We start from the raw sequence: 24732 nt of genomic DNA on the forward strand, positions 1-24732 counted from the left end.
GTTCGGTCTACGGCTCATAGCGATGTTGTGCCTTTCCCATCCTACATTGCATGTGGCGCAATTGGACGATTGGGGGAAGCTTGTTTCAAAGGTGGAACAGGCATTCAGTTGGATGGAAAACAACCCCCGGCGCATAATAGGACAGGTCACTCGCTTACACTCTTGTTGATACCACATTTCTGGTCTGGCTTTTCATACCTCATTATTTTCACATAGAGTCTGCATGGACGGACACGGCGCACCGTCTCCTGGTAAATTCACGGGGCTTAGGTCACCTGAGCAATGTAGAGCATGGTTTTGTACATACCACGCAGCTGAAGAGACGCTGACGACGGAGTATTATACCCAATATTGTTCAAAAGAAAACTCTTCTCCTATGGAATGAATGCGGGACGCTCGGAAAGTGAGCATGATATGATGCCCCCAGGTCCAAACGTTACGATACCGTCGACAAAATCATCAGGAACTCAAGGCAATTTGACCTCTTGCTGCCCTTGGTGGCAAGCATATGGTTGGTCTCATGTGTCTAATATCTCGATATCTTGGCGTCATCAGCCTTATCTTTTCAAATCGCCATAGATTGGATGTACTATGGCACGGTCTCGTACCAGGGGCGAAGGTAAGGAAGACGACCAGCTAGAGTGAGTGCATAAGAAACAGGAAGGGTCCCCCCCGGGGGTACGTCTTTCAGTATCTAGCTTCTAATGGCTCCTGCACGTGTTCATATCCTTACGAGGCTCTTTTCTACGGACTATCAAGATCTCAAACACCGTTTTATAAGACTCGCGATTTCCGTCGCAGTATTTGTTTCCCCGCTGCATGAATATTTTGTTCGAGATAAGTTGGACTAGCGTCCTATCCAGTGTTCCCGTCGGCTCGCATAGGGCATCAAGTCCCTCTTAATCACAGGGTCATCTCTTCCAGACAGTTTTACAGCAAACGTTTTCGACCAAGCTTCCATTCCGTGTTTCGTGAGTGGCGGCCCATCACCTTCGTCGCGACTCGACCATCCAGCCGTTGTTGGGCCGCGGCAAATCCAGGCTAAGGGCGACGACTTCCACACAGGCATCTTCTGAGCTGTGGTCGTGGCGACGGTCAACACAAACAGGACTAGAGTCGCAAGAGACAATACTGCTGGGAAAGCAATCCACTGCCACGTGACGTTCAAACATGTCGCAAAGTGATGCACTTGCCCAGTTGCCGGCTCCGAGAATGATGCGTTGCCATGCATTCGGATGTACTCGGTGAGCCCTTCAGCGATCAAGTTGTACGTACTTTGGATGTGGTCCAGATCAACCCTCCCATAGTCGTAAATCCTCTGTAGCATCGGCGGTCCCTGTGGAACACCAGCGCCTTGTCCAGCGGTGAGTGACGCGCCGCCTATGACACCTTTGATGGTGCCAAGCTTGAAAGCCATGTGGCTTCCCAGCGAGCTTGTAAACCCTTCCCCAACAAGGAAGAGGCACTTCTTTTCCAATAAAGATTGCAAAAGTTCCCCCGTGTCCTCATTTGAAGCCGACAGTGGCGACGTAATGTTGAAGGGAATCCAAGGGGTCGATCCGTTCATATGATATCCTTGCTCGACCACTCGGGCTTCCTCCTCAGCCGAAACGCAGCGAGTGTCGAGCAGGGCCCAGAACGAAGATGAACCCATGGTGGTATGATGGCCGCTGCCCCAAGGTATATCTGGAGAATAATCCAGCAGTTGTTCTGTCAGGCGGCCTGCGGTCACAGTAGCATTGTACCGGCGGACGCAAGGTTGCAACCTACAGGTCGCGGCACCGTACCCTCGACAACGCCATGTGTTTTTGCTCGCTGTGCCATTGCAGTCCGTAAAATTCTTACCTGTGAGGATGTCGATGCCCTTGCCCGACATGATTGTCTTCCCGACCAACAAATCAGCCCGAAAGGCGGTTACACTTCCAACCGGGTCCGAAACATCTGCATAATCCTCTTCGTGGAAATCCATCTTCAACAGGTCGACTGATTCGCCGATCTGGATTTCACTCGAGAACACAGAACTAACGCCCGAAGGCAGAGTCGAAGAAATGTTCTCAAACTGGCCGGTGGCACAGTCTTGAAAGTAGCTGTAGGCTCCATAGCCGTGACGTGACTCTGTACGGTTGTGCTGGTAGCAGGTTTGATTGAAGACAATGTCATGTGAAGAATCCTTGCAGTAGCCGCAGTATCCCAACGTGCTATACACTTGCGTGAACGTGCAGTTGCCAGTGGTGCACTCGCTGGTGATTTCTGATGTCTGCGAGTTGACACGAGCGTTGAGTGCAACTTCAAGCTCTTCGCTCGACATGGCTGCCTCGTTCCCCAAGGATGCCGTCATTGGATTAAAAAGACTCGTCCGGGGAATGGTTGAGCTCTCGCTCGTCAGCACGGCGCTGCAGTCCGTCAGAGAGATGAACTGCTGGATAATAGGATCTATAGCAACGGCAGCGACTGTCAATGCGATGGCCAACGTCGTGAGTGGCTGCCGGAACTTCTGGGACCAAAGAAGCACTAATTACGGATCCCCATGGACCACGAGTCGCCTCGTCATACCGGACCAAATCGTACAAGGGGCGCTCGGAGGAAAACCACTTCCACTGCAGCTGGCCCAGGCACGACGCTACGACGAACAGAAGGGCTCCTTTGAATACCAGGGAATAAATGGAGAGAAGAGCATTGATGGAGATATCAAACGGCCATTCTGGCAGTGGCTTGCCTTGATGCGGGTATAGTGTTACGACCAGTGCAACCAGTGCGATGCAGATGAGAGCGAGTGCAGCTAATTCCCATACCCAGAACCCAAACCAATTCAAGGACTGAGCTGTTCTCTTCGGCTCTGGTACCTTGCGTTCGCTAACCTGTGGAGGTGGTTTCGCAAGTCGTTGGTTTTCGTCCCAGCCTTGATTCCGCGTTCGCCTTGAACCGTCGTTCCGAGATGGGCTTGACTGTCTCCTTGGATGCCCAGGTCCCAAGAGGTTATAACTTTGTCGATCCATGGCACACAGAGAAAGTTGCCCACGACAAAAATAAGTAATAGCATGTGATTGTCGAGGCGAGTTGCATTTCAGTGATTCCCTGGTCTTTCCTGTATTAAATCACCTTCCTTTCAGTTCTTGTACGACGCTCATTCCTGACGCCAAGTTGAGGCTGGGCGCTCTCAGCTCATGCAGCTCTCGTATCTCTGCGTTCTGCCACAACTGCGCCCCAAACGCAATGTTAATCCTAAAACCGAAATAGACTTCTCGCAATTACACATTAATGATATAATTGGATCCATGGCACAGTCAGCGCGTCGAAATCTATGCCTGCTTCCTGATCACCTGTTTCTAGGAGGCGAAGAGTATAATAGATAACCGCACAGGGGAATTTCGAAGATTTACAAGGCTCTAATCTTGTAGAAACTTCAGATCCACTATAGAAACTGAGTCAGTAGAGACGCCAATGCAGCGCGACAATAGCAACTTGGATTACACAGAAAATGGGCGGGAAGTTTACTTCGCACGTGCACCTAGGGCAAATCATTCGACATAAGGAGATAGAGGCGCGCGGTCATCATTAATAATATCTCCCTTCGCACCTTGCCCTACGCCTTCTTTCTGGCTGTCAGTCGCTTGAGTACTGTTTGATGCCTACTATGCTGTTTGATACCTGTGAACCCCGCTACCCCGCCAAAAACGTGCTTATCAGGGGTGTATTAGGGTTCAGAAATGGTGTGCTTGGGATTCGGAAGGTCTTAAACCCGACATAGTAACTGAGCGGAATTACGTATAGCAGAGCACTAGCATAAACCCTCCCCCTCATCAATCTTCTTGGTCAAATATATTCCGCCGCAGACCCATCGAGCGACTTCCCAGGCGCAAGCATACCACATCAGTTCAGGTTCACATCATGGCTTCTGCAACATCTTTCCGTGACATTATTGGCGTCACACCGTCCACGGCTTCGCCAAGCGACAGCACGCTCGTTATTATTGACGCGCAGAACGAGTATGCCGAGGGCAAGCTCAAAGTGTCCAACGTTGACTCCTCACGGAAAGCCATCGCAGACCTGCTGAAGAAGTACCGCGATGCAAAAGGGAGCATCGTCCATGTCGTGCACGCTACTCCGGATGGAGCTCCCGTCTTCACACCCAAGACCAGCCTGGCCCAGGAGTTTGAGGAACTCACCCCAAAGGATGGCGAGAAGGTGATCCAGAAACAATACCCGGGCTCATTTGCGGGCACAGACTTGCAGGACCACCTGGAGAAGGTGGGGAGCAAGAAAGTCGTGCTCACTGGGTATATGGTAATTGCTTTTGGGCCGTTCTGCTTTGCCTGAGACATTGCTAACCTTAGCAACAGGCACATGTGTGTGTATCAACAACTGCTCGACAGGCCTCTCAGCGGGGATATGATGTGCTGATCGCCGAAGATGCCGTGGGTGACAGAGATATTCCTGGTGTGGCTGCCGAGCAGCTAACCAAAGTTGCTTTGAGTGAGATTGCGGATGCGTTCGGCACTGTCATCCAGAGTAAGGATATCAAATAGGTTCGTAAAGGTTGGCCAATACTCAAGATCATTATAATCAACACTATATATCATCTCATAGTAGCCGCATGACCATATATAGTTCTGACTATGCTAGCCCCATCTGGAGCATCTATGAACTTCACGTAGTGAAACTCGAGTCATTGTCGCCAAACTCCTCATCATAATCTTCAATATAATCAAGAACAGGGAATTCTTCCATCGTCTTTGCATCTCCCTCAGCCGGGAGAAATGCTTGGGGGCTGACTCTCCCGCGCAACTCAAAACCCGCATCAAGTTCAACACCCTCGTCCAGCCCGAACAGGGTGCCTTTTACGAAATCTGTAGACTTGTCCTTGATTTGTTTCTTTCTTTTTGAGTAGACAAACTCCCTCACTCGATACGCAAAATCACACTCTCCTTGGATATCCGCGTCAGACCCTCGCTCTTCAACCATGCTGACTGAGGGCCCAACGCCGACGTCGACACCAGCCATCGGAAACTGCACCTTTCCTTCGACGGAAGCGGCTCTCTCAGATGAAAGTGTTTCGCTCAGGTAGAACTTCTTTGCTGTAGCCACCCCCACAATGACATACAGAGACTTTGCAAAGAATCCCTCCCTCACGTATCGAACAATTTTGGGTAATGATAACTGTGCCTCTAGGTATTCTCTGGCAGCATCCGGCCTGAGAACCCGAGCTGAGATGCCCAATGCTTCGGCTGTCACTGCACGGCTCTTTGACCATTGTGTTTCAGCACCACCTCCTGCGCTGATGAAAGGATTGATGGGGAGTACAGCCTGCAGTTGCGTTCCGAACTTGTTGGTGAGCTCAGATCTTATCACCCTCTGCACCGCGTCTGTTTGGTCCAGGAGTTGATGAGGTAAGAAAGGGCCTGTCCCACTAGGAACGTGTAATGGCTCCTCCAGATTGTCGGGCTGCGTCAAGATAGTGCCAAGTGACATGAGGGTACCGGGTTTTGAAGGGTAGCGATAAATATGCCATTTCATGTCGCCGGCGATGCGGCCGCTGGAGTTTGGCATATTGAGGTGGAAACTTAACAAAACTTGTCTGGATTCAGAAAGGAGTTGAGATCACTTCAAAACCACGATGCTGCGAACGTGGCGTGTCTGCTTATTTGTGCTCGCAAATTGTCGCCATGCGCTCACGAAGCTGAATTGCCTTGCAGGCTGTGGGATGCTATTGGTACATCCTCTTCTACTCCACAGTTCAAATGGGTCCACCATGGTAGTCCCACGACAGGGGCCTCCCCTCGTTTTGCCCTGCAATTATCGCAGCTGATGACCTCTCTGTAAGGCTGTGGGTGGAGACCAGTGGGCATTCCAAGTTCCCTTCCTCAGCTGTTTTGTCCGATTCAGCAAGCCAACGGAACTTGCTGAAGCACTCCGAATCATATGCCAGAATCCACCAGTGTCCAGAACCTGCGAGACGAGACGCGTCATATGAATCTTGGTGATGGCAGCACCTTCTGTCTATACTTGCCCTCATCCAGGATGTCTTCGCTCGTTCATATCATACGACTTGCTGAGTAAGCATAGCCCCGCACATCAAGGCAATGACGCGAGTCCATTTTACCGGACATTATCGGACGATGATTGTCTTGTTGAGAAGATGTCTGGAGAATGGGCTACTTCAAGCCTGCCTTACCGGCCGTCTCGGCCTGCCCCCTTGTCAGAGGACGACAACAAGATAATGAACTTGCACGAAGCCGTAAAGGCGGGTAACGCTTCTGCTATTGATCGAGTCCTGGACCAATATCCCGAACTTGTACATTCACTGCATCTCAATGAGAGGCCACTTCACTGGGCAATGCAGAAGGGGCAAAGCCAATCCGTCCAGGCCTTGCTGAAGCACGGTGCGGACCCCAATGCAATATCTCGCGAGGGTTATACGCCTCTCATGGTAGGCCTATCCCAAGGCCACACTAGGAATATGGCAATTCTGTTGAAAGCTGGCGCGGTCTCCAACACAGGAGAACTGCAGCGAGGCTCCAGCATTTTGGACTTCGCCATCGAGAATGTCACAGGGGATCAGCTGACAACTGATGCTCTCCATCTGATGATTGCGTATGGTGCGCTTCTCCATGACAACATTTCGATGAAATCATTATTATCACGGGCCATCGATTACAGAAAGCCATTGAGTGTTCTCGTCCTATGCGCATTCTTGGTAAAACCATCACCTGGGTCCGCCCAAAACCCAGCAGATTACGGCTTGGTCGAACGCTTAGAAGATGAAAGCTTCCGCAACAAAGTGAGGAAGATCATCCATAAATGGGGAATCAGACAAAGAGATATGGAATGCCGCCAAATACTCCGCGAGTATATCGAACCTGATGGCAGGCTGGATTATTCCTCCCTCCTCGCTTGGGCTGCACAGAAGGGGAAGATGGAGACTCTAGAATACATTTTAGACATGAATGTCAACCCTGAGTTCATCGATACGAGAGTCAGGGGTTGGAACGCCATCCACTTCGCCGCAAAGGGAGGAGAGAGCAAAGTAATTCCGAAATTACTGGAACGAGGAGCATTCGTCGATAGCCTCACCGAGCCCGAAAAATTGACACCGCTTCTCATCGCTTCTGAAAAAGGCCGTCAAAGAACTGTGAGAGTTCTGCTACAGAATGGTGCGAATGTCTTCGCTGAGACACAAGATGGACGAAGTGCTTTCGACATTGCCTGGAATGGGAACCATTCGGGGACCGCAGCTGTACTGGACGAGTTCATTAGCAAGATAGAAAATCCACGGTCCCGACAGCTAGCACAATCCTCGTCCGCCAAGGCTAAGGCACAATATGCTTCCCCTATGGCAAACGCTCGTCCGGCCCAGCCTAAAGACTACTTGACGGCATCTCAGACCGATAGTGCTGCTGGAACGTTTGATGGTTTCAATTATTCATTACCCACAACCAGGTAAGTCACTAAGACTCGCCGCAAATTGTCGGTTACGTGATATTCAAAGGGACTGACCAGCATTCAAGCTCCAATTTTAAGCAGCCAAGAACATTTGTAGATTTGATAGAGACACACCGCAAAAATTTCGAGTTCCATGAGAAAGACGGCATCGTAAAAATCGCCATCTTAGATACAGGCATCGATACAAACCACGAAGACTTTTCTCAGCCTAGAGCTCTTCGTTTCGAGAATGGGCAACCCATATCGGACGAGAGTGGTCGGGCCCCCAAGCAGATCGACTTGATCAAGGGTTGCAAAAACTTCTGTGGGGATGGAAGAGCGGAAAGTGATACGACGGATCTCGACGGCCACGGCACGGCGGTCGCTGGAATTATTCTGCGACTAGCACCTAGATCTGAGTTTTATATCGCTCGAGTATGTACAGGTGGATCAGCTGCAGAGGAGCCTAGGAGACCGCAACCGAGTATCGTTGCACGGGTGAGTGGCTCTCTCCTTTGTGAGGCGACCCTTATACTAAGGTAGTCTACAGGCTATAGATTGGGCGATAGAACAGCAGGTGGATCTCATAAACATGTCGTTTGGGTTTGATGAAAGCGATATAGCAGTGAAGACGGCGTTGAAGAGAGCCCGAAACCACTGCATCGTCTTTGCAGCTACGTCAAATGAAGGCAATTTCAAACGCATGGCCTGGCCCGCAAGAGATGAGAACTTGGTTATCGGGATTCATTCCAGTAACAGTGAGGGAACAAAGCCATCTGACTTCACCCCTCCGCCTTCAGGTCGGACGAATCTCATGGTGGTGGGTGAGGATATTCTCACACACTGGCCGACGTCCAAAGGGGGTGGTTTCAGGCCTTATAGCGGTACATCATTCTCAACGCCCGTAGCTGTAGCCATGGCCGCCCTGATACTGGCATTTGTACGACAGAAGAGGTGCAGTAGGGAGCGTACAAGGCTCGAGGAGTTCCTTGTGGATCTCCCTGAGATCTCGGGTATGCGCAAGGTACTGCAGAAGATAAGCAACCCGGTGGCGAGTGGTCATTATCAGTGGATACATCCGGATTTGCTTTGGAAGGATTTCAAGACAAAATTCGAGGATGAAGAAGGTAGACGAGCTTATGCGTGGCGCATGCTTCGTGATGCATTGGACGAATGAGCTTTTACTGTTTAGTCAAGGAATATCGGGCATGTACTCCTCCAACATCATGAAGCTAGAGCTGTGTCCAAAATCAGCCCAGTTGTGGCCGCTGTTACGATGCAGCCATTCAAGCAAGGTGGCGTAATCGAGCCCTTATCCTATGAAGAAGATGGTGTCACGCCAGACATATGAAGTTTGGTGGGAAACAGATAAGGCGACTTGCAGGATGAAGGCCAGCGGGGGTTGTTCTCATAATGGGTGCGGACTTGCACCAGTACATTACCGTATAATCCATCACAGCAGGAATGCAAATATCGACTCAAACATCTCGGCGCACTGTGCAGTATATAGGAAAGACGTGGCCCACAAATAAACATATCGTGTACCCATTTTGCTATGTATACGGTTAGATGCACGTGCAGGGATGGCAATGGCTGCAGATGCACGTAAGTAAGGACTGTGAAAGATGTTGCTCTTTACATGGGTATATGCGTAAGGTAAGGGAGCTGGCATCCCAGACAAGAAGCCTCATTCCCGGTTCATCGATCCTGTTGGCCGTTGATTCTAAGCATGAATGGTTCTCTGAATGGCGTGCAGGGCCCCCAGTCAGATGTTGGAAGATTCATGGCCCCCGTCATGTGCAGCCGTCTGTCGCCCATCCTAGTCGCACATCCGAGCCCAGTCGTGCCCTGACGTTGGTTTCATTTCGTCCCTTGCCCCCCAAACAAGCGCCGCAGGCAAACTAACTTGTTGGTTGCCGAATTCCATATCCAAGCCCATAATCTTGGCGGCTTCCACCTTCCGTGCCGCTGTCCAAGCCAGTACGGCACTTCGAGAAGGTGTCGGCTGTCCCTTTCGACATGATATGTAGATGCCGACCAGAACGAGCCTTGCATATAAGTTACCGGCCTCCATTCCGTTTCATCTTGCAATCCTGCAAAATCACGTAGCCCCACCTCTTCTCCCCTCAGCACCACCTTGAAAGTCGTCTAGCACCATGCCACTTTACAATAAGCTACCTCTCGAGCTGGATGCCGTCGATGTCATCGTCGCGGGTGGTGAGTGTTACTACCATCGTCACGACCAACCCTCAAATCTGACCATATTACGTATTTCTAGGTGGCACGGCGGGATGCGTCGTCGCCTCAAGGCTTTCCGAGGCCGACCCGTCCTTATCAATCCTCCTCATTGAGGCCGGGCCCAACAACTTCGGGGACCCCACCATCGTCACTCCATTTCTATTCATATCCCACCTGGCCCCAGGAGCCAAGACCATGTCCTTTCACGCGGGAAAGAAGTCGCAATTTCTGGGCGACAGAGAGCCTATCGTCCCTACAGCTCGCGTGCTAGGTGGTGGCTCATCCGTGAATTTCCTTATGTATAGTCGGGGTCAGCGCGCTGACTTTGACTCCTGGGGAATGCCCGGTTGGTCCGCTGACGACCTGATACCTTACATGAAAAGAGTGAGTCTCTCACCCTCAGAAAAATAACAGGGATACTGCCTTGTGATACCCTGGTAACGTCTTTCAGGCCGAAACGTATCACGGAGAGGACTCTAAAGGAAACCACGGAATGGACGGACCTATCCACATATCTCAGGGCACATATTCTTCCAAGAGGTCGCAGGATTCCTTTTTGGAGGCGGCGCAACGCCAAGGGTGGAGGGAACTGGCAGATATCAGTGACTTGGAATCTATCAACGGAGTTCAACGAGCAAAGCGCTACGTATCACTCGACGGAAAGCGTCAAGACGCAGCCCACCAGTACCTCCATCCCAGGCTCCAAGATGGAGAGCACCCGAACCTCCACGTTCTTGTCGATACCTCGGTAGTCCGTGTTACTTTTGAAGGCAAGAGAGCCTCGGGGGTGACCTACCAGTCCAGCGGAGCTGAAGCCCGGACAGTCAAGGCCAGAAAGATGGTGGTCTTGTCCTGCGGAGCCTGTGGTACGCCATCGGTCCTGGAGAGATCCGGTGTAGGCGACAAGGCCATCCTAGAACGCGCCAACGTCAAAACTATTGTCGCGCTGCCAGGCGTCGGTGACGGCTATGAGGACCACCACACCATGACTTACATTTATAGGTCTGACCTTGGCGCCGACGAGACACTTGATGGTATCATAACGGGTACCTTTGATGTTCCTGCCATGATACAGAGGAACGATAAACTAATCGGATGGAACTGCCTCGACGTGACCGGAAAGCTTCGGCCGACCGACCAGGAAGTGGCTGCTCTTGGATCTGGATTTCAAAAGCTCTGGGACAGGGACTTCAAAGAAGAGCCTAGCAGGCCCCTGAGCTTGATGGTTTTGGTCAATGGGTAAGGTCGGACTCTGCACCGCAATGACTATACGTACGTGCTTTGTCTGACGAGATGAAAACCATCTAGCGGTGCTGAGCCTGTTGGAGAACCCGGCCAATACTTTTCCATATCCGTTTTCACCGCATACCCATATTCTCGGGGTCAGATCCATATCACGGGTCCAAACCTGGACGACCCGGTCAACTTCGATTTCGGCCTCCTCTCGGATCCCGAGGGTGTCGATCTACTCGCTTGCCGGTGGGCATACAAGAAGCAGCGTGAGATTGCCCGACGGATGACGACGTACCGTGGAGAAGTGGCTGCCAGCCACCCTGCCTTTGCGGCGGAATCGGATGCCCGGCCCACGAAACGCGACGATCATGACGCTGTTGACACGCCGGAAATCAAATACTCGGCCGAGGATGACGCCGCCATCGACCGATTTGTGCGCGAGCACGTTTCGACGCCATGGCACTCGATCGGCACGTGCAAGATGGCGCCCCTGGCCAACAAGGGCGTTGTCGACGAGAATCTGGCCGTCTATGGCGTTGAAGGGCTCAAGATTGCAGACTTGAGCATCCCTCCGGTAAACGTCGCGGCCCACACCAATGCTACGGCGTTGGCCGTGGGTGAGAAGGCGGCAGACATATTCATCAAGGAGCTCGGACTCAAATAGGAACGTGTCTGACATTTGGGGGCTGAGGAGGCAAATTTCTTTTATTTCGTAATTAAAGGGCTATGAAGGCTGCTCGTACATTGCCACATGGAAAGAATGCGGCTCTGGTTGGCTGAAAATCCGCGTGTCCCGCACTCGCTGATAGCAACCACTCTTGATTACCTACATACCGTTCACTTATCTTTTACCTTTTATTGTTTCCTTAGTATCAATACTCAGTCAGTTGGTGCCCTTTTGAGTGGCCTCTGCACAACTGTGAGCTTGGTCAGAATGGTTCGTAGCGATCACATCCAAATCATTTCGCAAACGAATGTCTCCAACCATGACTATTCGTCTTATTGCTGGGCCACGGACTTGGCTAGTTTTCTCTGCCCTAAACAGGATGTGCCTCATGCATATGAGAAGAGTCAGTCTGCGCGTGCTCGAAACATTTATCTGCCCTTGAATCCCATCCAGCCCCTCTGCTTCTCCTTGATTAAGGCTGTGAGATTTGGCTGGGTGGGGCTTTAATATTCCGTTTATGCAAGCATTGGTATGAGAGAAGGATTGACGCGGACCAGCTGTTGGTGATATGATTGAAGCAGGAAAAACGAAGTCTCGTTACGCACGAGAAAAGGACTGGCCTAACCAATGGGCCCCCATTCGCGGTTCAGGCGTAAGGTAACACCAACTACTACAGGCTATCTAGAGCTCGAACACGACACAGCCGTGGTGGAATGCGAATCTGACTACAGGCGATGATGCATCCTACAAGGCTTTGATTAATGTCCAGTGATTGCCACCTTCCTAAAGTTATTACTCCTTCACTTGGAAGGAAAGGTATTCATCCTTATGCTTGAATGTACAGTCCCAGCATGTCCTTATTCGTATCGAGGCTGTCAGATGGCGTAGAAAATGGAAGGAGTCCTTAAGCTTTTTAAGTCAAGGAAGAACAAATCTATCAAAATCTTTCATATGCGGTGATAGAAATTGTATGTAAAACAGTGATTTAGTATTTTCCACTGGGCAAGAGAAATGTTACGGAAGTGTGTCAAAACCCGGGGCGGTAGGGATCCTGGACCTGTGGAGCGATCACCGACATTGCCTGGTTGTTTGGGTAGTGTCACATTTCGAAAGCTTCTCACGATGCGTACATTCTCTTCTTCTACCGACACAGTTTTGCTGGATCACGTAACCAACTGTGGCTGACTAGTTAGGTTAGACTAGTCTTCCCACCGCCTCTTAAACCTGATGATGCCATTGGCGCCGACACCGGGCTTAGTTACTGCCTATTCCGAGCACCCCGCTCGGCCGAACCGACAAGAACTTTTCTTGGTATTTTGGTTAAGTCCAGGGCCAATGACGACCTCTATTTTTGTCTCACATGAATTGCGCATGGCGCATGGCATCCGACAGCTATAATGTCAAGCATCGTGGCCCCCATCAGGTGGTTTTACCACGAATTTGGCATTGCTGCTATTCACGAGACCGGCAGAAATGCTTGGCTCATAATCCTGGCCCGAGCTTGCCGAATGTTCGCCTATGGAACGAATTCGCTGATCTTGGGTGAGGCTACTTCCAATCCTATAACAAGTGTATGACTGAGTGGTTCTAACAGTATTTCCCAGCTATTTTCTTTTCGGCCCTTGACTTTTCTGATCACCAGATCGGGTTGTTTATGACCCTAACGCTTCTGGGAGATGTTTTTCTCGGGACGTTCCTCACTCTTGTCGCCGATAAGCTTGGCAGGCGCAAGGTGCTGATGGCAGGCTCATTCCTCATGGTAGTGAGCGGTGTCGTATTTGCCGTCTTTGAGGATTTCTGGATCCTCCTTCTGGCCGCAATCGTGGGAGTTATCAGCGTCACTGGTGGTGATTTCGGACCGTTCAGGAGTATCGAAGAGTAAGGAGTGACGTTCATGTCGTGTTTGATAAGGAACTAAGCCAGCGTGCAGGTCCATACTGTCTCAACTCACCACGCCGTCCACGCGATCAGATGTATTGGCCTGGTACGTCACAACGTCAACTCTTGGCTCCTCGATAGGGAGCGAGGCATCAGGGCGCATTATCCGCTATTTAGAAGAAAGAGACGGCTGGACCACAGTCGATGCGTACCATGCTCTCTTCTGGGTTTACGGTATCATGGGCATCGTGAATGCTTGTTTGGTTCTCCTTTTGACCGACAGCTGTGAAATGGAAGACAAGAAGGAAGCATACTCACAGCTGCCTCAATCTGAGGACCAGAGCATCGCACCTCCTGAAGCATCGATAACTCCCACGCCTGAACCACTTTCACCAAACCGGAACCGCTTCATGAGATGGGCGACCTGGCTTTCCTCGCAACTAGCCCAGATCTCGGCACCCACCCGCTCGGTCATGTATAAGTTATGGTTCCTTTTAGCTGTGGACTCACTGGCTGACGGCATGGTTCCGTACTCTATGACGAATTATTACATGGACATCACATTTCATCCCGATAAGGCAACATTGGGTGATGTCCAGTCTGTCAGTTATTTTCTCGGCGCCATTTCTGGCGTTTTTGCGGGTCCCCTTTCCCGCAGGATCGGACTGATCAACACCATGGTCTTCACGCATATCCCATCTTCGGCAGCCGTACTTCTGTTCCCATTTCCACCTTATTTTTGGATGGCTGCAGCACTTCTGTTTGTCCGTGCGGGGCTGAATAACATGGACCAGGCACCGCGAACAGCATTCATTGCCGCTGTGGTAAAGCCAGAAGAGAGAACAGCAGTCATGGGCATCACCACCATGCTCCGAACATTGGCCGCAATGTCCGGGCCTACGTTTACAGGTTTTCTCGCTGCGGGTGATAAGTTCTGGATAGCCTTTGTGGTTGCTGGTAGCTGCCGGCTAGCGTATGATCTTGGCCTGTATGCCATGTTCGTTAACATGAAGCTGTACCAGCACGAAAGCGACTCGATAGATCACACAACCAGTTCTGGCGGGAGGAGGGAACCGGACGAAGAGGAGATATTGGAAATGGCTAGTCTCGACAGTTTCGAAAGTGATTTCGAGACCGAAGACAAAGTCAAGGCAAAGGATGAGCAGAAAGAAGCGAGGGGGCAATTGCAGGTCTCCAAGCACATTGACACAGTTAGAAGTAGAAGCCCTCATCGGCCCGGTGGACTAGATGGCTAGAGTATATGGGGCATTGTTTGATAAATTTTATGCACATACCCACACAGACTGCATTGGAATATGTTTCTTCACACACCGTCGTCTCTAAACGACGTAAATCAGCCTGGAAAGGAAGCGTTTGCCGTTAGTCCCCGGACTTCTTTCCGAGTTTACGGAAATGTAGCGGATTTATCGATGTACTGTCCCGATTTTCGGTCTTACATAGCCCGACCGTTGACACTATTCAACCCACGAGCCATGCACTGCGGAGCAACTGAGTTTGTGTTGGTCATTTGTCGGCAGTCTAAGCCGTACAATCTCCACTCTTCAATGGGCCTAACCCCACGATCCTACCCCGTACTACTCCAATGATCTACCGGGTTGCCCTGTTGCACCCCCATTCTCCGTTGGTGGTTAGTTGTGTGGGGGAACCTGTGCGGGGGCTTAGAAAGTCAGGTATGGTCAGCATCGTAAGAGCCAAAAGATGTCCTCTTCATCACAGAAACGTGCTCGTTTGATGGTGGAAGTTGCAATCCTGAAGCATCTCTGTAGCCTTTATCGCCATCATGAAGGGGTGGTATACTATCGGCATTGCGCTGTTCGCAGCCATTGGTACTTTTCTATTTGTTAGTAACGTCCTTCCGCCAGTGATGTTGGAGAATAACGACTGATCTATGACTTGAAGGGATTTGATACCGGCATAGCCACTACCAGTGAGTCTCGTCTCAAGTTTACCTGGAGCAAGCGGAGAGTTGACAGATTCCAGCCATCGCGCACCAAAGTTGGGTTGACTATATGCAAAATCCATCAAAGGGACTCACTGGGGCCGTTGTCGCTGTCTATATTGCGGGCGAAGCTGTCGGTGCGTTGACGCAGACCTTCGTTGGCGATAGGCTTGGCAGAATTCGCTTTATGCAGATGATGTGCATCATAGTAACCATAGGCACCATCATTCAGACGGCTGCGGTCAATATTGGAATGTTCCTGGCAGGGCGTGCACTGGCCGGGTATGCTGTCGGTGGTATGGTCGCCACCGTTCCCATTTATCTCAGCGAAATCTCGGCGCCAGAACAACGAGGGCTCATCGGTGGCATATCCGGTTGTGGCATCTCCTTTGGCACAATGATGTCAAACTGGGTTGGCTTCGCTTGCGGCTATGCGCCATACGGACCGACCCAATGGCGCTTGCCCCTTGGGATCCAGATTCCATGGGGTGTGATTATGTTTTTGGGGCTATCCACCTTCATGCCCAACTCCCCGCGACAGTTGCTACGAAGCGGCAAGGTGGACTACGCGCGGCAAGAATTCATCAAGATCAGAAGAGATCTACAATCTCATGAGGTGCAGGAAGAATTTGCTCTCATGAGAGCTCAGATCGAATATGAGATGTCCCGTGAGATCAAATCTTACCGGGAGGTCTTCAAGCTATATCGTCACCGAGCTCTCGTCTCTATAGCCGTCCAGACCATGACAAGTCTTACTGGAGTCAACGTGATCCAGTACTACCAGACGATTCTATACCAGTCCCTTGGGATCGAGGCACATACTATACTGGCCTTGGCTGCCGTATATGGCACCATTGCGTTTACCTCCAATGTCCTCACAACGCGATACCTGACAGATCAATGGGGACGCCGCAAGATGATCATCGCTGGCCTGGCGGGTATTATTGTAATCGAGATATACGCAGCTGCGATGCAACGCGTTTTCCAAAACACCGACAACAGAGTTGGCAAGGGTTTCGCCATCTTGGGTATCTACCTCTTTGTTGTCTGCTACTATGGTATGCTCAACAGCACAACTTGGCTTTACGGTGCCGAAGTCTTGCCAATTGCACTGCGGAGTAAGATCATGGGGCTCGCAGCGGCGAGTCACTTTATTGTCAATGTGGGTGTGACAGAGGCGGGTCCGAGTGCCTTTGCCAACATCAAGGAGAACTACTACTACGTCTTTGTAGGATGCACATTGTTCTTCCTGGTTCTGGCGTGGTTTTATTTCCCCGAGACCCGACGCAAGACGTTGGAAGAGATTGCGAGCGCTTTTGGAGACGAGGTTGTAGAGATCGGCGAGACAGACGTGCGCAGAGAACAGCTTGGCATGGCTAAGAGCATTGGCGATGATGAGGCTGGCGTCGAGCAGGTGGAAGAGACCGTCAAGCCCGCGGGTCGCATTTGAGGCCACAAAGTGGAATGGGCATCTGATTCTGTGATTTAGATAGTTTGGAAGACTAGGGGGACCATATCTGCCTTATATGACAGGATCAAAGTTCCCATCCTTCCCCTTAACAATACCAGCAATCTCACTGGTTACCCACCCGCCGTAGAAGTCGCCTGGCTGTGGCTCAACCTTCTCGCCATCGACAATACAATCCCAGGGCCCAGCGTAGAATGACAAATAGTCCTTGATAGGTTCAAACCCTTTGGTTGGGTTATGATAGGCCCAGATACGGTCAGAAACCGTGCTTTTGCCATAAGTAATGGAGTAGTAGGTCGCTCTTCCCTTCCATTCGCAGTAAGATGATCTCGGCGTTTGGGTTAGTGGTAGTAAGATCGAGGAGGGCGGTAAGTAGTAGGCTGCACCGGTCAGCGAGGGAATCCTGTATGCGGGCGCCTTGAGTGCTCACTTGGTGGATGATGTGTCTCAAGAACCCAATATGCATTCTTGGTGTCTGCGACCAGCTTGCCGTCCCATTTGATCTGGAGATGTCTTGTGGTGCGTTCCAAGAGAGGTGGGCGAGGGAAGGTTTGCACATTTAATCTTGCCTTGGACGCCATTCTCAAGATTCCCATGTAGGTTAAACAGACAGTGAAATCCCTATTAATCTGATAACGCTGGGTGTGTCTCTCCTTCTGAAGTCTGGGTCACCTTTGTACTGGTTGACTTGGTCTATTACTACCCATCTGATTGGTGTAGCGAGGCTGAAAGACGTTAGAGCGCGTCATGGGTTGGCTCCCCCCGCACCTATTTTGGTAGATGCCAACTAGTGCAGTGCAACTGTCCCGGACCACATCTCACGTTTGAATGAAGAGGCTGACCGGGATTCCTGCTCGGGTTATGGTCAACCTGATGTGATAGCTTTGAACTGGTCATTAAAGACCGTATAACTTGCACGACGTGACCCTCGGAGCCCAAATCTAGACATCCGCTGAAAGTTGTCGTTATGCAAACTGACTTCCCAGAGCAATATGGTCAGTTGAAAACCCCCAGCGCTCGTACGACAGATTTACGGCAAAGGGAATAAAGACCGTTAGCTGGGTGTATACTCGGAAGGTATGGGGTGGTGACGGCAAGCCTTGGCTGTGGCTGGGCTATGGCTGCGTCATGGTGTGGCGTCCACCCCCCGCGTTCCCCGTTCCCCACCAACTGCTTCAGGCGCTTCAGGCGGCCACGCTCCGGGGCGAGATCGCCTACAGCCCACCTGACGCTTCTGATACCAACCCAACAACCTGAATCGTCCTGAAGTCCATCCGCGCAGAGGCACCAGCGAACCCCGATCCGCCTTTCGACAGACACACACCCTTCGACTGCATCTCCGCCTACGACCCGCGGGCACAATACTCGCACAAACCCGAACCAACCACCGCCCGGGCCCCGACCGGCGCATTCCGCGTTCCATCGACTACCACCTTCATATCCTTTCCATACCCCTTCCCCAGGCTACAACAAGCCATCGCCAATATGTCGAACCGACAACAGGCTCGCGATATGCAAGTCGAGTTCCAGGCTCGCGTGCGTACCCCCAATCTCCCTGTCCACATCTTGCTCTACCTCCTCTAACTTATCTGTCCACCCAGTTCCAAGCCAAGCAAGCCCGTCGCGAGGCCCAAAAGGCCGCAAAGCAGGACCCCCTCCTGCGCAAACAGATCCAGGAGCTTCTGAGAAAAGGCGAGACCGCAAAGGCCTACCAGAAGGCCAAGATGCTCCTCTCAAAGCAGGCCCTTGCCGCCCAGATGGACCAGATGGCCGACATGGCCGAGCTTTCGGCATCCCAGATCCAGGCCAACAACGCCATGAACCGCATGACACACATGATGGGCCAGTCATCGCGCACCATGAACATCGCCCAGCGCACCATGAACCCCGAGCGCACCCTTACCACCCTAGAGCAGTTCCGCACTCAGAACGAGGAGTATGCCATGAGCAACGGCATCTACCAGGACGCTATTTCGCAGAGCACGAGTGCCCAGGTCAGCGAGGATGCAGTGCACGAACTGCTAGGAAAGCTGGCCGACGACGCCGGTGTCCAGCTGAACAGCGAGTTGAACGCCAACGAACCGAGCAAGGCTGAGCCTGTAGGACCCCAAACGACCGAGCCGACGGCCGAGGAGGAAGACGCACTGCAGCAGAGACTGAGGGCTCTGAGAGCCTAGGGGCGCTGCTGATTCCGGGTTTACAGAGGGAGAAGAGAGGCAAGATGCTGAGATACGGTTTAGTCAAGAACAAAGCCTTGTTGCTGTAGGTGAGATCCACGGGATGATGGACGGCAACGAGCCAGAAGGGTCTCATAGCAGCGTTGGTCAGCCACGAGGAAATGATTAATTTGGGCAAGGACATGGATGAAGGAGTTTTACCGGCGTTGTGGCACCTCTGCTTTACGGGCTGGCATCACTCACTGAGGCTACTCGGTACGCCTTTTCAAGATTAGGATAGATACATACGTATGAACATTGCTGTACCCTTTGATACTATCCAAGCTTAAACCGATGGCTCCATATCGTCGTGGCCTTAAGCATCCTGGATGTCGAGTAGAAGGCATTACCGGGCCACCCCGATGAACCTCTTTGTCCAGAGCGATCAAAGATGATGGAGTGCAACGAAGACTTCCAACTTCCCAAGACATTCTTCGGGGAAACTTAGAAGTTATTACTGCTTGAATGTTCTGTAAGTTCAGCACCTCAAGTAATTGAACGCGGCTAGTAGTTGCCTTCACGCGGATAGGTAGCCCCGGTTGGCATCGAAAACCGTATGGCCTATGAACGCACCTCATACCCTCCCGCAACAAGTGGCGAACCCTTGCTACGCCGACTCCTCACTTCCGGGAAACAACCAACATTATTCCTTGACCTACGCAACCGTATCGCCGGAGTGATTCCCGTTGGTTCCTTTCACTGTCTTGGAACTACTGCACGTCGATGCCAAATACGAAGATGGACCGATGCCTGACCAAAAGGCTTCTTGCTCTGAAGCGCAACGATGGCAAGACAGATCACCAGATGTGTAAGCCAGCTCTGGAGGACCTCACTGCCTCACTCTTGACAAATGTTGCCCACAACCCAGATGCTTCTCTCGAAGATGGAGTTCAAAAGGGATATCATTGCAAACATTCCACCCTATGTCGTCATTTTGATTGCGTAGCATCCGAATATGGATAATATCATTAACAACTGGTACGTTTCTACGAGGTGGCGGTCACAGCTCTTGGAAAGCCGCGTGACATACGCCCTTCTGGACGGCTTTTAGCCAGCTCTGACGTTTGCCAGCACGCGTATCGAGAGTGGGATTTGCCCTGGTTACACTGCGATGCTCCTCGAAGCGAAGCAAAAGACGCGAAAGCGTGTGTTGGGAGCCTATCAAGGCACACCAGTCAGCAAATTATTCTGGGACGACAACAAACAGGTTCCACGGAATTTGAGATATGGGGAAATGGGATCTTCACACAGCGAAGAGAGAAGTATTGTGCAGCGTGGACTAGGTGTAGCTGCTGCGAGTTGTCTGGGGCGAGGCCGAGAGCTGGATGTTCATCACGACCACTGCCTTCTAAAATCCTCCACATAGTTCATCATGCGTAGTTATAGCGATATCACTCACTTCTCACGGCCGCTCGCTGGGTGATACGTCAATGTTAGCCAAAGTTTGCTCCAAACATCGAAAATCTTGAAACGCTATCCGTTGGCACAGGCAGTCATCAAATTGTCTCCGTCTCTTTGTTCACAATCTTCGGCGGCCCATAGGACAGAGAACGCAACCGCATAGAGCATATACAAGTATTGGCAATTCTCTCAAAAGTAAGCAAGGCCAGTTTGATATCTATATGTCAAGAGAAATATGTACAAGAAATTTTACCCCATATTGTTATCCCAGTCATGTGGCAAAGACATCTTTTGGCATCATAGGTTTTCTGACTCGATAACCAGGGTTGCCACGTACTGACAGGCACGACTTTCTTTAAGCATCCATGAGAAACACCGTGTCATCAAGAGCGCGTGCGTTGATCTACAGGCTATGAGTAAGAGAATTTCAAAACCCGAAGCAACAGAGGACTTACCAGATTGCGGCTAATCTTCTTCAAGTCGGCCACGCCGGCTTGGCCTGCATCAGCAGCAAGTTCCGTCTTCATGATCTGGATGAGCTTTTTGACGCCTTCGAGACCATAGCAGTTGGCGTACATGAAGCTACACAAGCTATCAGTCTTGGGATACAAAGCATATTCAGGGGGAACACTCACGGTCGACCCATGCCGACCATCTTCACACCAAGCGCCAACAACTTGAGAACATCGCTGCCGTATCTGACACCACTGTCGGCCATGACGTCGACCTGCTCAAAGACCTGGGGTGCATTGCGGTAGATTTCATATGCGATCTCGAGAGGAGAGGGAGAGTGGTCGAGCTGTCGGCCACCGTGGTTGGAGATGTAAATGGCTTTTGCGCCCTTCTCTATCGCCAAGAGAGCATCCTCAACAGTAGAAATACCCTTAGGAATGACCGGAAGTGAGGTGTGATTTCTAATCTGATCGTAAAGATCCCACTGTCGTTTCAGTTAGCAGAAGTCCCCTCAGGACAACCAACGGATCGCGACTCTGGGGCGCTTACGGTCAGGGGCGAGGTGACAGCATTGCTGAGGATTTGTTAGACGGCAGCTCCCGCATTATTATCGTAATTTGATGACTTACGCATTGGTAGTGTCATATCTAGCAGCGCGGTGCCTTGTTGCGGTGCCGGGCGCATCAATAGTCCATACGAAGGCCTTGGCTCCTTGTGCTTCGGCACGTTTCATCGCATCCCATGTTACGGATAGGTTGGCGTTGGTGTAGATCTTATTGGGATTAGCTTCCGATCTTGACGAGGAACTGGAAAGCGACTCACCTGCTGGAAGGTCGCGAGTGGACCATTCAGGGTATCATTGTGCATCTTCTTCTGAGCACCAAGTTCCTCAATGGTCTTGGATGCGTACAAAGCGGCCTATTTGAAGTTTAGAAAATGACCTCAGTATGTAAATCAAGAGCTGAGACTCACAGTGTATAGGATGTTTTCGTTAGCTGCGGCATCAACGAAGTTCAATTCGCCTCTTTCGTCGCCATATCCCGCGCGCGCCGCAGGAGCAATGAAGATTGGGGCACTGAAGTTGTAGCCTAAGAAGGTGGTGCTGTCTGCGGGTAAGAAAATATTGTAGTAAGTGTGGACTTGGCAACATACGGCAGTGTCTCATTCACTTTGGAGACGTCGTTCAGCATGCGAACTCGGAACTTGACTTTCGACCATACATCCAAGTTGTTTCGATAACCTGTGAGGATCAGTTATGGTCACTTTGCCAGCAATGTAGGCTGGAGTCACATACTCCACTCCCCAGCGGCAGCTGTCCGATAGAATGAATATTGCTGCAAGCCTAATGATTGCTCCGCAGCCCAGTCAAAGTCCGGAACACCTCGGATATCTTTCAACAACGGTTGGCTGCTCTTTGTGTAATTTGTGCTGTAGAGATACGCCTCTAGACCGGTGTCGGGCTCGTTGATCCATGGGTCTGCTGCGAGAGCCAGCGCAGCCAGGTTGATGTAAAGGAAGGGACGCATCTTGGGAAGTTGGTAACGAATGAGGACGATGCAGGTACTCTGAAAGTAGCCTTGTGAATCACAACCACGTCAATTGCTGTGCAGATGGCACTTCTATATACAAAAATTTTGATTTCTGCCCCATCTGGACTGCTCGGTGAATGTCCGGCATCGCACAAGGGATATATTGTCCTCTTAGTATGTAGAGGATCTCGCGATCCCTACTAAGTCGCTGGTAAGGTCCATTCCCGGTTCTCGCCCGTGGGGTTTTCCTTGTTACAATTATCTCCGGCAATATGCCGGTGGAGTTACGACGGTCCTTGGAACCGAATCAAGCTGTCCTTCACCCTGATGGCTGTGGAGTTTACCAGAGCCGCCTTCGGTGGAAGTTGAAATTGAGCAGGTGAATAAGGTTAAGGTGGTCCACTGCGTACCCGCAACTCCATCTTGGCAGTTTGAAGCTATCAATCTTATCTATCTGTTGCTGTGTAAGCATTAGCAACCGATCAGTTGGATCCACCAACTCGGGCCTGCCAAGGGGCTTTTGTGCATGGGTATTTTCCGCATCCGGACAGCGAGACCAATGGCCAGTCAATCACGAGGGCACGCGGCTCTGGACACAGAAACACAGACACATTGCGTGAATTTCGGGAAGGACCCGGTAGACTAACAATGCACGCGCTTTTTCATTAGGGCCGATAATGCCCACCATCGTTCACCCTGATGCGCGTTGCAGCATCAGGTACTAAGACAGTTTTTCCAGCATCAACACTGGCAGGCCGTGAAAGCGACGCATCGTCCGCTCCAGTGAAGAGCGACTAACAAGCCACAAAATGCCGTTAGATACTTAAGTAGGCAAAGGTTACGATGTAAAGAATTTGTTGTTATAGTGAGGGTAGCAATATGTATGAATCACCCTTTCCTGTTCTAGAATGGTTCTCAAAAACATCACGTCATGCCAGAATAAACTTGGAAACTCCTAATTAAGCTGTTGCTACTATCCAAATCTTTGAGTCATGTTTTCAGCTGTTGTGTTCAAGGCCACACCTGGAAAACTGGGGAGACCCTGGGGATTTATGGGTTCTCCCACGGACTTCAGATGAAACGGTCTAGCCTAGGCTCGCCCATGGATGAGTCCAACTGTCCCAGTTTTTTCAGTCTGATACCATAGTAAACTGGTCTGGTCCTTGCAGTCTGGCTGCTATGGTTATGCGCAAAAAGTTCTTCCTCAAGGATTCAGAAGCAAGATGCAAGGACTGCTGACATTTCATTTGGGCTGACCCGCTTGTGCACACGGGTCTCGTCTCGCGCAACGCTTTTTGGGCTGATCGTTGAGTGGCGCCGCCTAGTGCCATCGGGCCATCGTGGCATTTAGCGCCGTCCCAATGCCGACGACGTCACTGCGACAATGCGTCTGCAAAGCTGGCAGACTATCACAAACATTTTGATAGTCTGTCAAGTTTGTCAATGATCTGACACTCGGTCACGATATACGGCGATATAATTGTGAAGATAACCACGATGTTCGAGACAACGCCCTCTCCAAGAACGACCGCGCCTATCACCAAAATCTGGCTGTTCACCTTAAAGCCCGATATTACAGTAACGACCACAGCCTTTGTAGATCTCTGGACCGAGATCCTAGCTCATTGCGCATCATACACATCTGACTCGAATACCGGAGGGAATGAGCAGCACATCCTATATCAGTCTGAGGATGATCCGGCTCAACTAGCCATGATCACTGGCTACCCTTCCCTAGAGCTAAACCTCGAGGCCGATAGAGTGTACGCGGCAGGATTCATGAAACGCATGTTTGAGCTGGTGAATCATCAGCAACTATTTCTACTCTACATCGACATCGAGCGTCTGCCCCTGCAGTCAGGGCGCGTCTCTATCGTGACGACGGATACGGAGCTGAGCAAAGAGTTATCTCTGGTGGGCGCCAGAGATTGCTATGAACCGCCGAATAAAGTCGCTGATAGCAGTGATCAAGATAAGAAAAAAGACTTTGTCTACGTGATGGCTACGGCTGACGGTGGAGATATTCTGCAGGAAACGGGGTTGAAAGAGAGGTTTGTACTAAAGAGACTTATAGGACGGTGAAGCCTCCCCCGTGTTCCTATGGAAGATTTAGAAGTGAAATAGACTACACCTATAGACAGGAATTAATGTTGCGCCCCGCTGAATTCTACGCTTAGAGTCCCTTATAGCTTTTTAATATACTAGACAGGGATTAGTATAGCCGGAGGGCCCTCCCTCCTTGTATCCCCGCCAGTGCCGGCTCAATATCC

General features: G+C 51.0%; 10 protein-coding genes across 10 annotated transcripts; 7 read left to right on the forward strand and 3 right to left on the reverse strand.

Moving 5' to 3' along the window:
* Positions 1 to 847: 847 nt before the first annotated feature.
* JN550_009885 (uncharacterized protein) lies at positions 848 to 2308 on the reverse strand (the record flags this gene model as incomplete). Its single annotated transcript, XM_049322005.1, has 1 exon — positions 848 to 2308. The coding sequence occupies one exon, from the start codon at positions 2306 to 2308 to the stop codon at positions 848 to 850; it is 1461 nt and encodes a 486-aa protein (XP_049168207.1).
* A 1580-nt stretch (positions 2309 to 3888) lies between these two features.
* On the forward strand, positions 3889 to 4526 carry JN550_009886 (uncharacterized protein; the record flags this gene model as incomplete). The annotated part of the gene is made up of 2 exons (XM_049322006.1): positions 3889 to 4284; positions 4341 to 4526. 2 exons carry the CDS (start codon positions 3889 to 3891, stop codon positions 4524 to 4526), a joined length of 582 nt encoding a protein of 193 aa, XP_049168208.1.
* Positions 4527 to 4647: 121 nt separating this feature from the next.
* On the reverse strand, positions 4648 to 5547 carry JN550_009887 (uncharacterized protein; the record flags this gene model as incomplete). The annotated part of the gene is made up of 1 exon (XM_049322007.1): positions 4648 to 5547. One exon carries the CDS (start codon positions 5545 to 5547, stop codon positions 4648 to 4650), a length of 900 nt encoding a protein of 299 aa, XP_049168209.1.
* Positions 5548 to 6136: 589 nt separating this feature from the next.
* JN550_009888 (uncharacterized protein) lies at positions 6137 to 8596 on the forward strand (the record flags this gene model as incomplete). The annotated part of the gene is made up of 3 exons (XM_049322008.1): positions 6137 to 7437; positions 7506 to 7917; positions 7970 to 8596. 3 exons carry the CDS (start codon positions 6137 to 6139, stop codon positions 8594 to 8596), a joined length of 2340 nt encoding a protein of 779 aa, XP_049168210.1.
* Positions 8597 to 9575: 979 nt separating this feature from the next.
* Positions 9576 to 11554, forward strand: JN550_009889 (uncharacterized protein; the record flags this gene model as incomplete). The annotated part of the gene is made up of 4 exons (XM_049322009.1): positions 9576 to 9636; positions 9698 to 10041; positions 10109 to 10896; positions 10966 to 11554. 4 exons carry the CDS (start codon positions 9576 to 9578, stop codon positions 11552 to 11554), a joined length of 1782 nt encoding a protein of 593 aa, XP_049168211.1.
* A 1400-nt stretch (positions 11555 to 12954) lies between these two features.
* On the forward strand, positions 12955 to 14691 carry JN550_009890 (uncharacterized protein; the record flags this gene model as incomplete). The annotated part of the gene is made up of 3 exons (XM_049322011.1): positions 12955 to 13099; positions 13162 to 13435; positions 13488 to 14691. 3 exons carry the CDS (start codon positions 12955 to 12957, stop codon positions 14689 to 14691), a joined length of 1623 nt encoding a protein of 540 aa, XP_049168212.1.
* A 545-nt stretch (positions 14692 to 15236) lies between these two features.
* Positions 15237 to 16845, forward strand: JN550_009891 (uncharacterized protein; the record flags this gene model as incomplete). The annotated part of the gene is made up of 3 exons (XM_049322012.1): positions 15237 to 15296; positions 15356 to 15383; positions 15437 to 16845. The coding sequence occupies 3 exons, from the start codon at positions 15237 to 15239 to the stop codon at positions 16843 to 16845; spliced, it is 1497 nt and encodes a 498-aa protein (XP_049168213.1).
* Positions 16846 to 18348: 1503 nt separating this feature from the next.
* On the forward strand, positions 18349 to 19040 carry JN550_009892 (uncharacterized protein; the record flags this gene model as incomplete). The annotated part of the gene is made up of 2 exons (XM_049322013.1): positions 18349 to 18399; positions 18465 to 19040. 2 exons carry the CDS (start codon positions 18349 to 18351, stop codon positions 19038 to 19040), a joined length of 627 nt encoding a protein of 208 aa, XP_049168214.1.
* A 1795-nt stretch (positions 19041 to 20835) lies between these two features.
* Positions 20836 to 22459, reverse strand: JN550_009893 (uncharacterized protein; the record flags this gene model as incomplete). The annotated part of the gene is made up of 9 exons (XM_049322014.1): positions 20836 to 20883; positions 20936 to 21062; positions 21116 to 21417; positions 21483 to 21507; positions 21563 to 21705; positions 21756 to 21851; positions 21906 to 22035; positions 22086 to 22173; positions 22228 to 22459. 9 exons carry the CDS (start codon positions 22457 to 22459, stop codon positions 20836 to 20838), a joined length of 1191 nt encoding a protein of 396 aa, XP_049168215.1.
* Positions 22460 to 23959: 1500 nt separating this feature from the next.
* On the forward strand, positions 23960 to 24544 carry JN550_009894 (uncharacterized protein; the record flags this gene model as incomplete). Its single annotated transcript, XM_049322015.1, has 1 exon — positions 23960 to 24544. One exon carries the CDS (start codon positions 23960 to 23962, stop codon positions 24542 to 24544), a length of 585 nt encoding a protein of 194 aa, XP_049168216.1.
* Between the last annotated feature and the right edge of the window lie 188 nt (positions 24545 to 24732).

This window comes from Neoarthrinium moseri (genome assembly GCF_022829205.1).
Source record: "Neoarthrinium moseri strain CBS 164.80 chromosome Unknown scaffold47_Wmoseri_CBS_16480, whole genome shotgun sequence".
Taxonomy (NCBI): domain Eukaryota; kingdom Fungi; phylum Ascomycota; class Sordariomycetes; order Amphisphaeriales; family Apiosporaceae; genus Neoarthrinium; species Neoarthrinium moseri.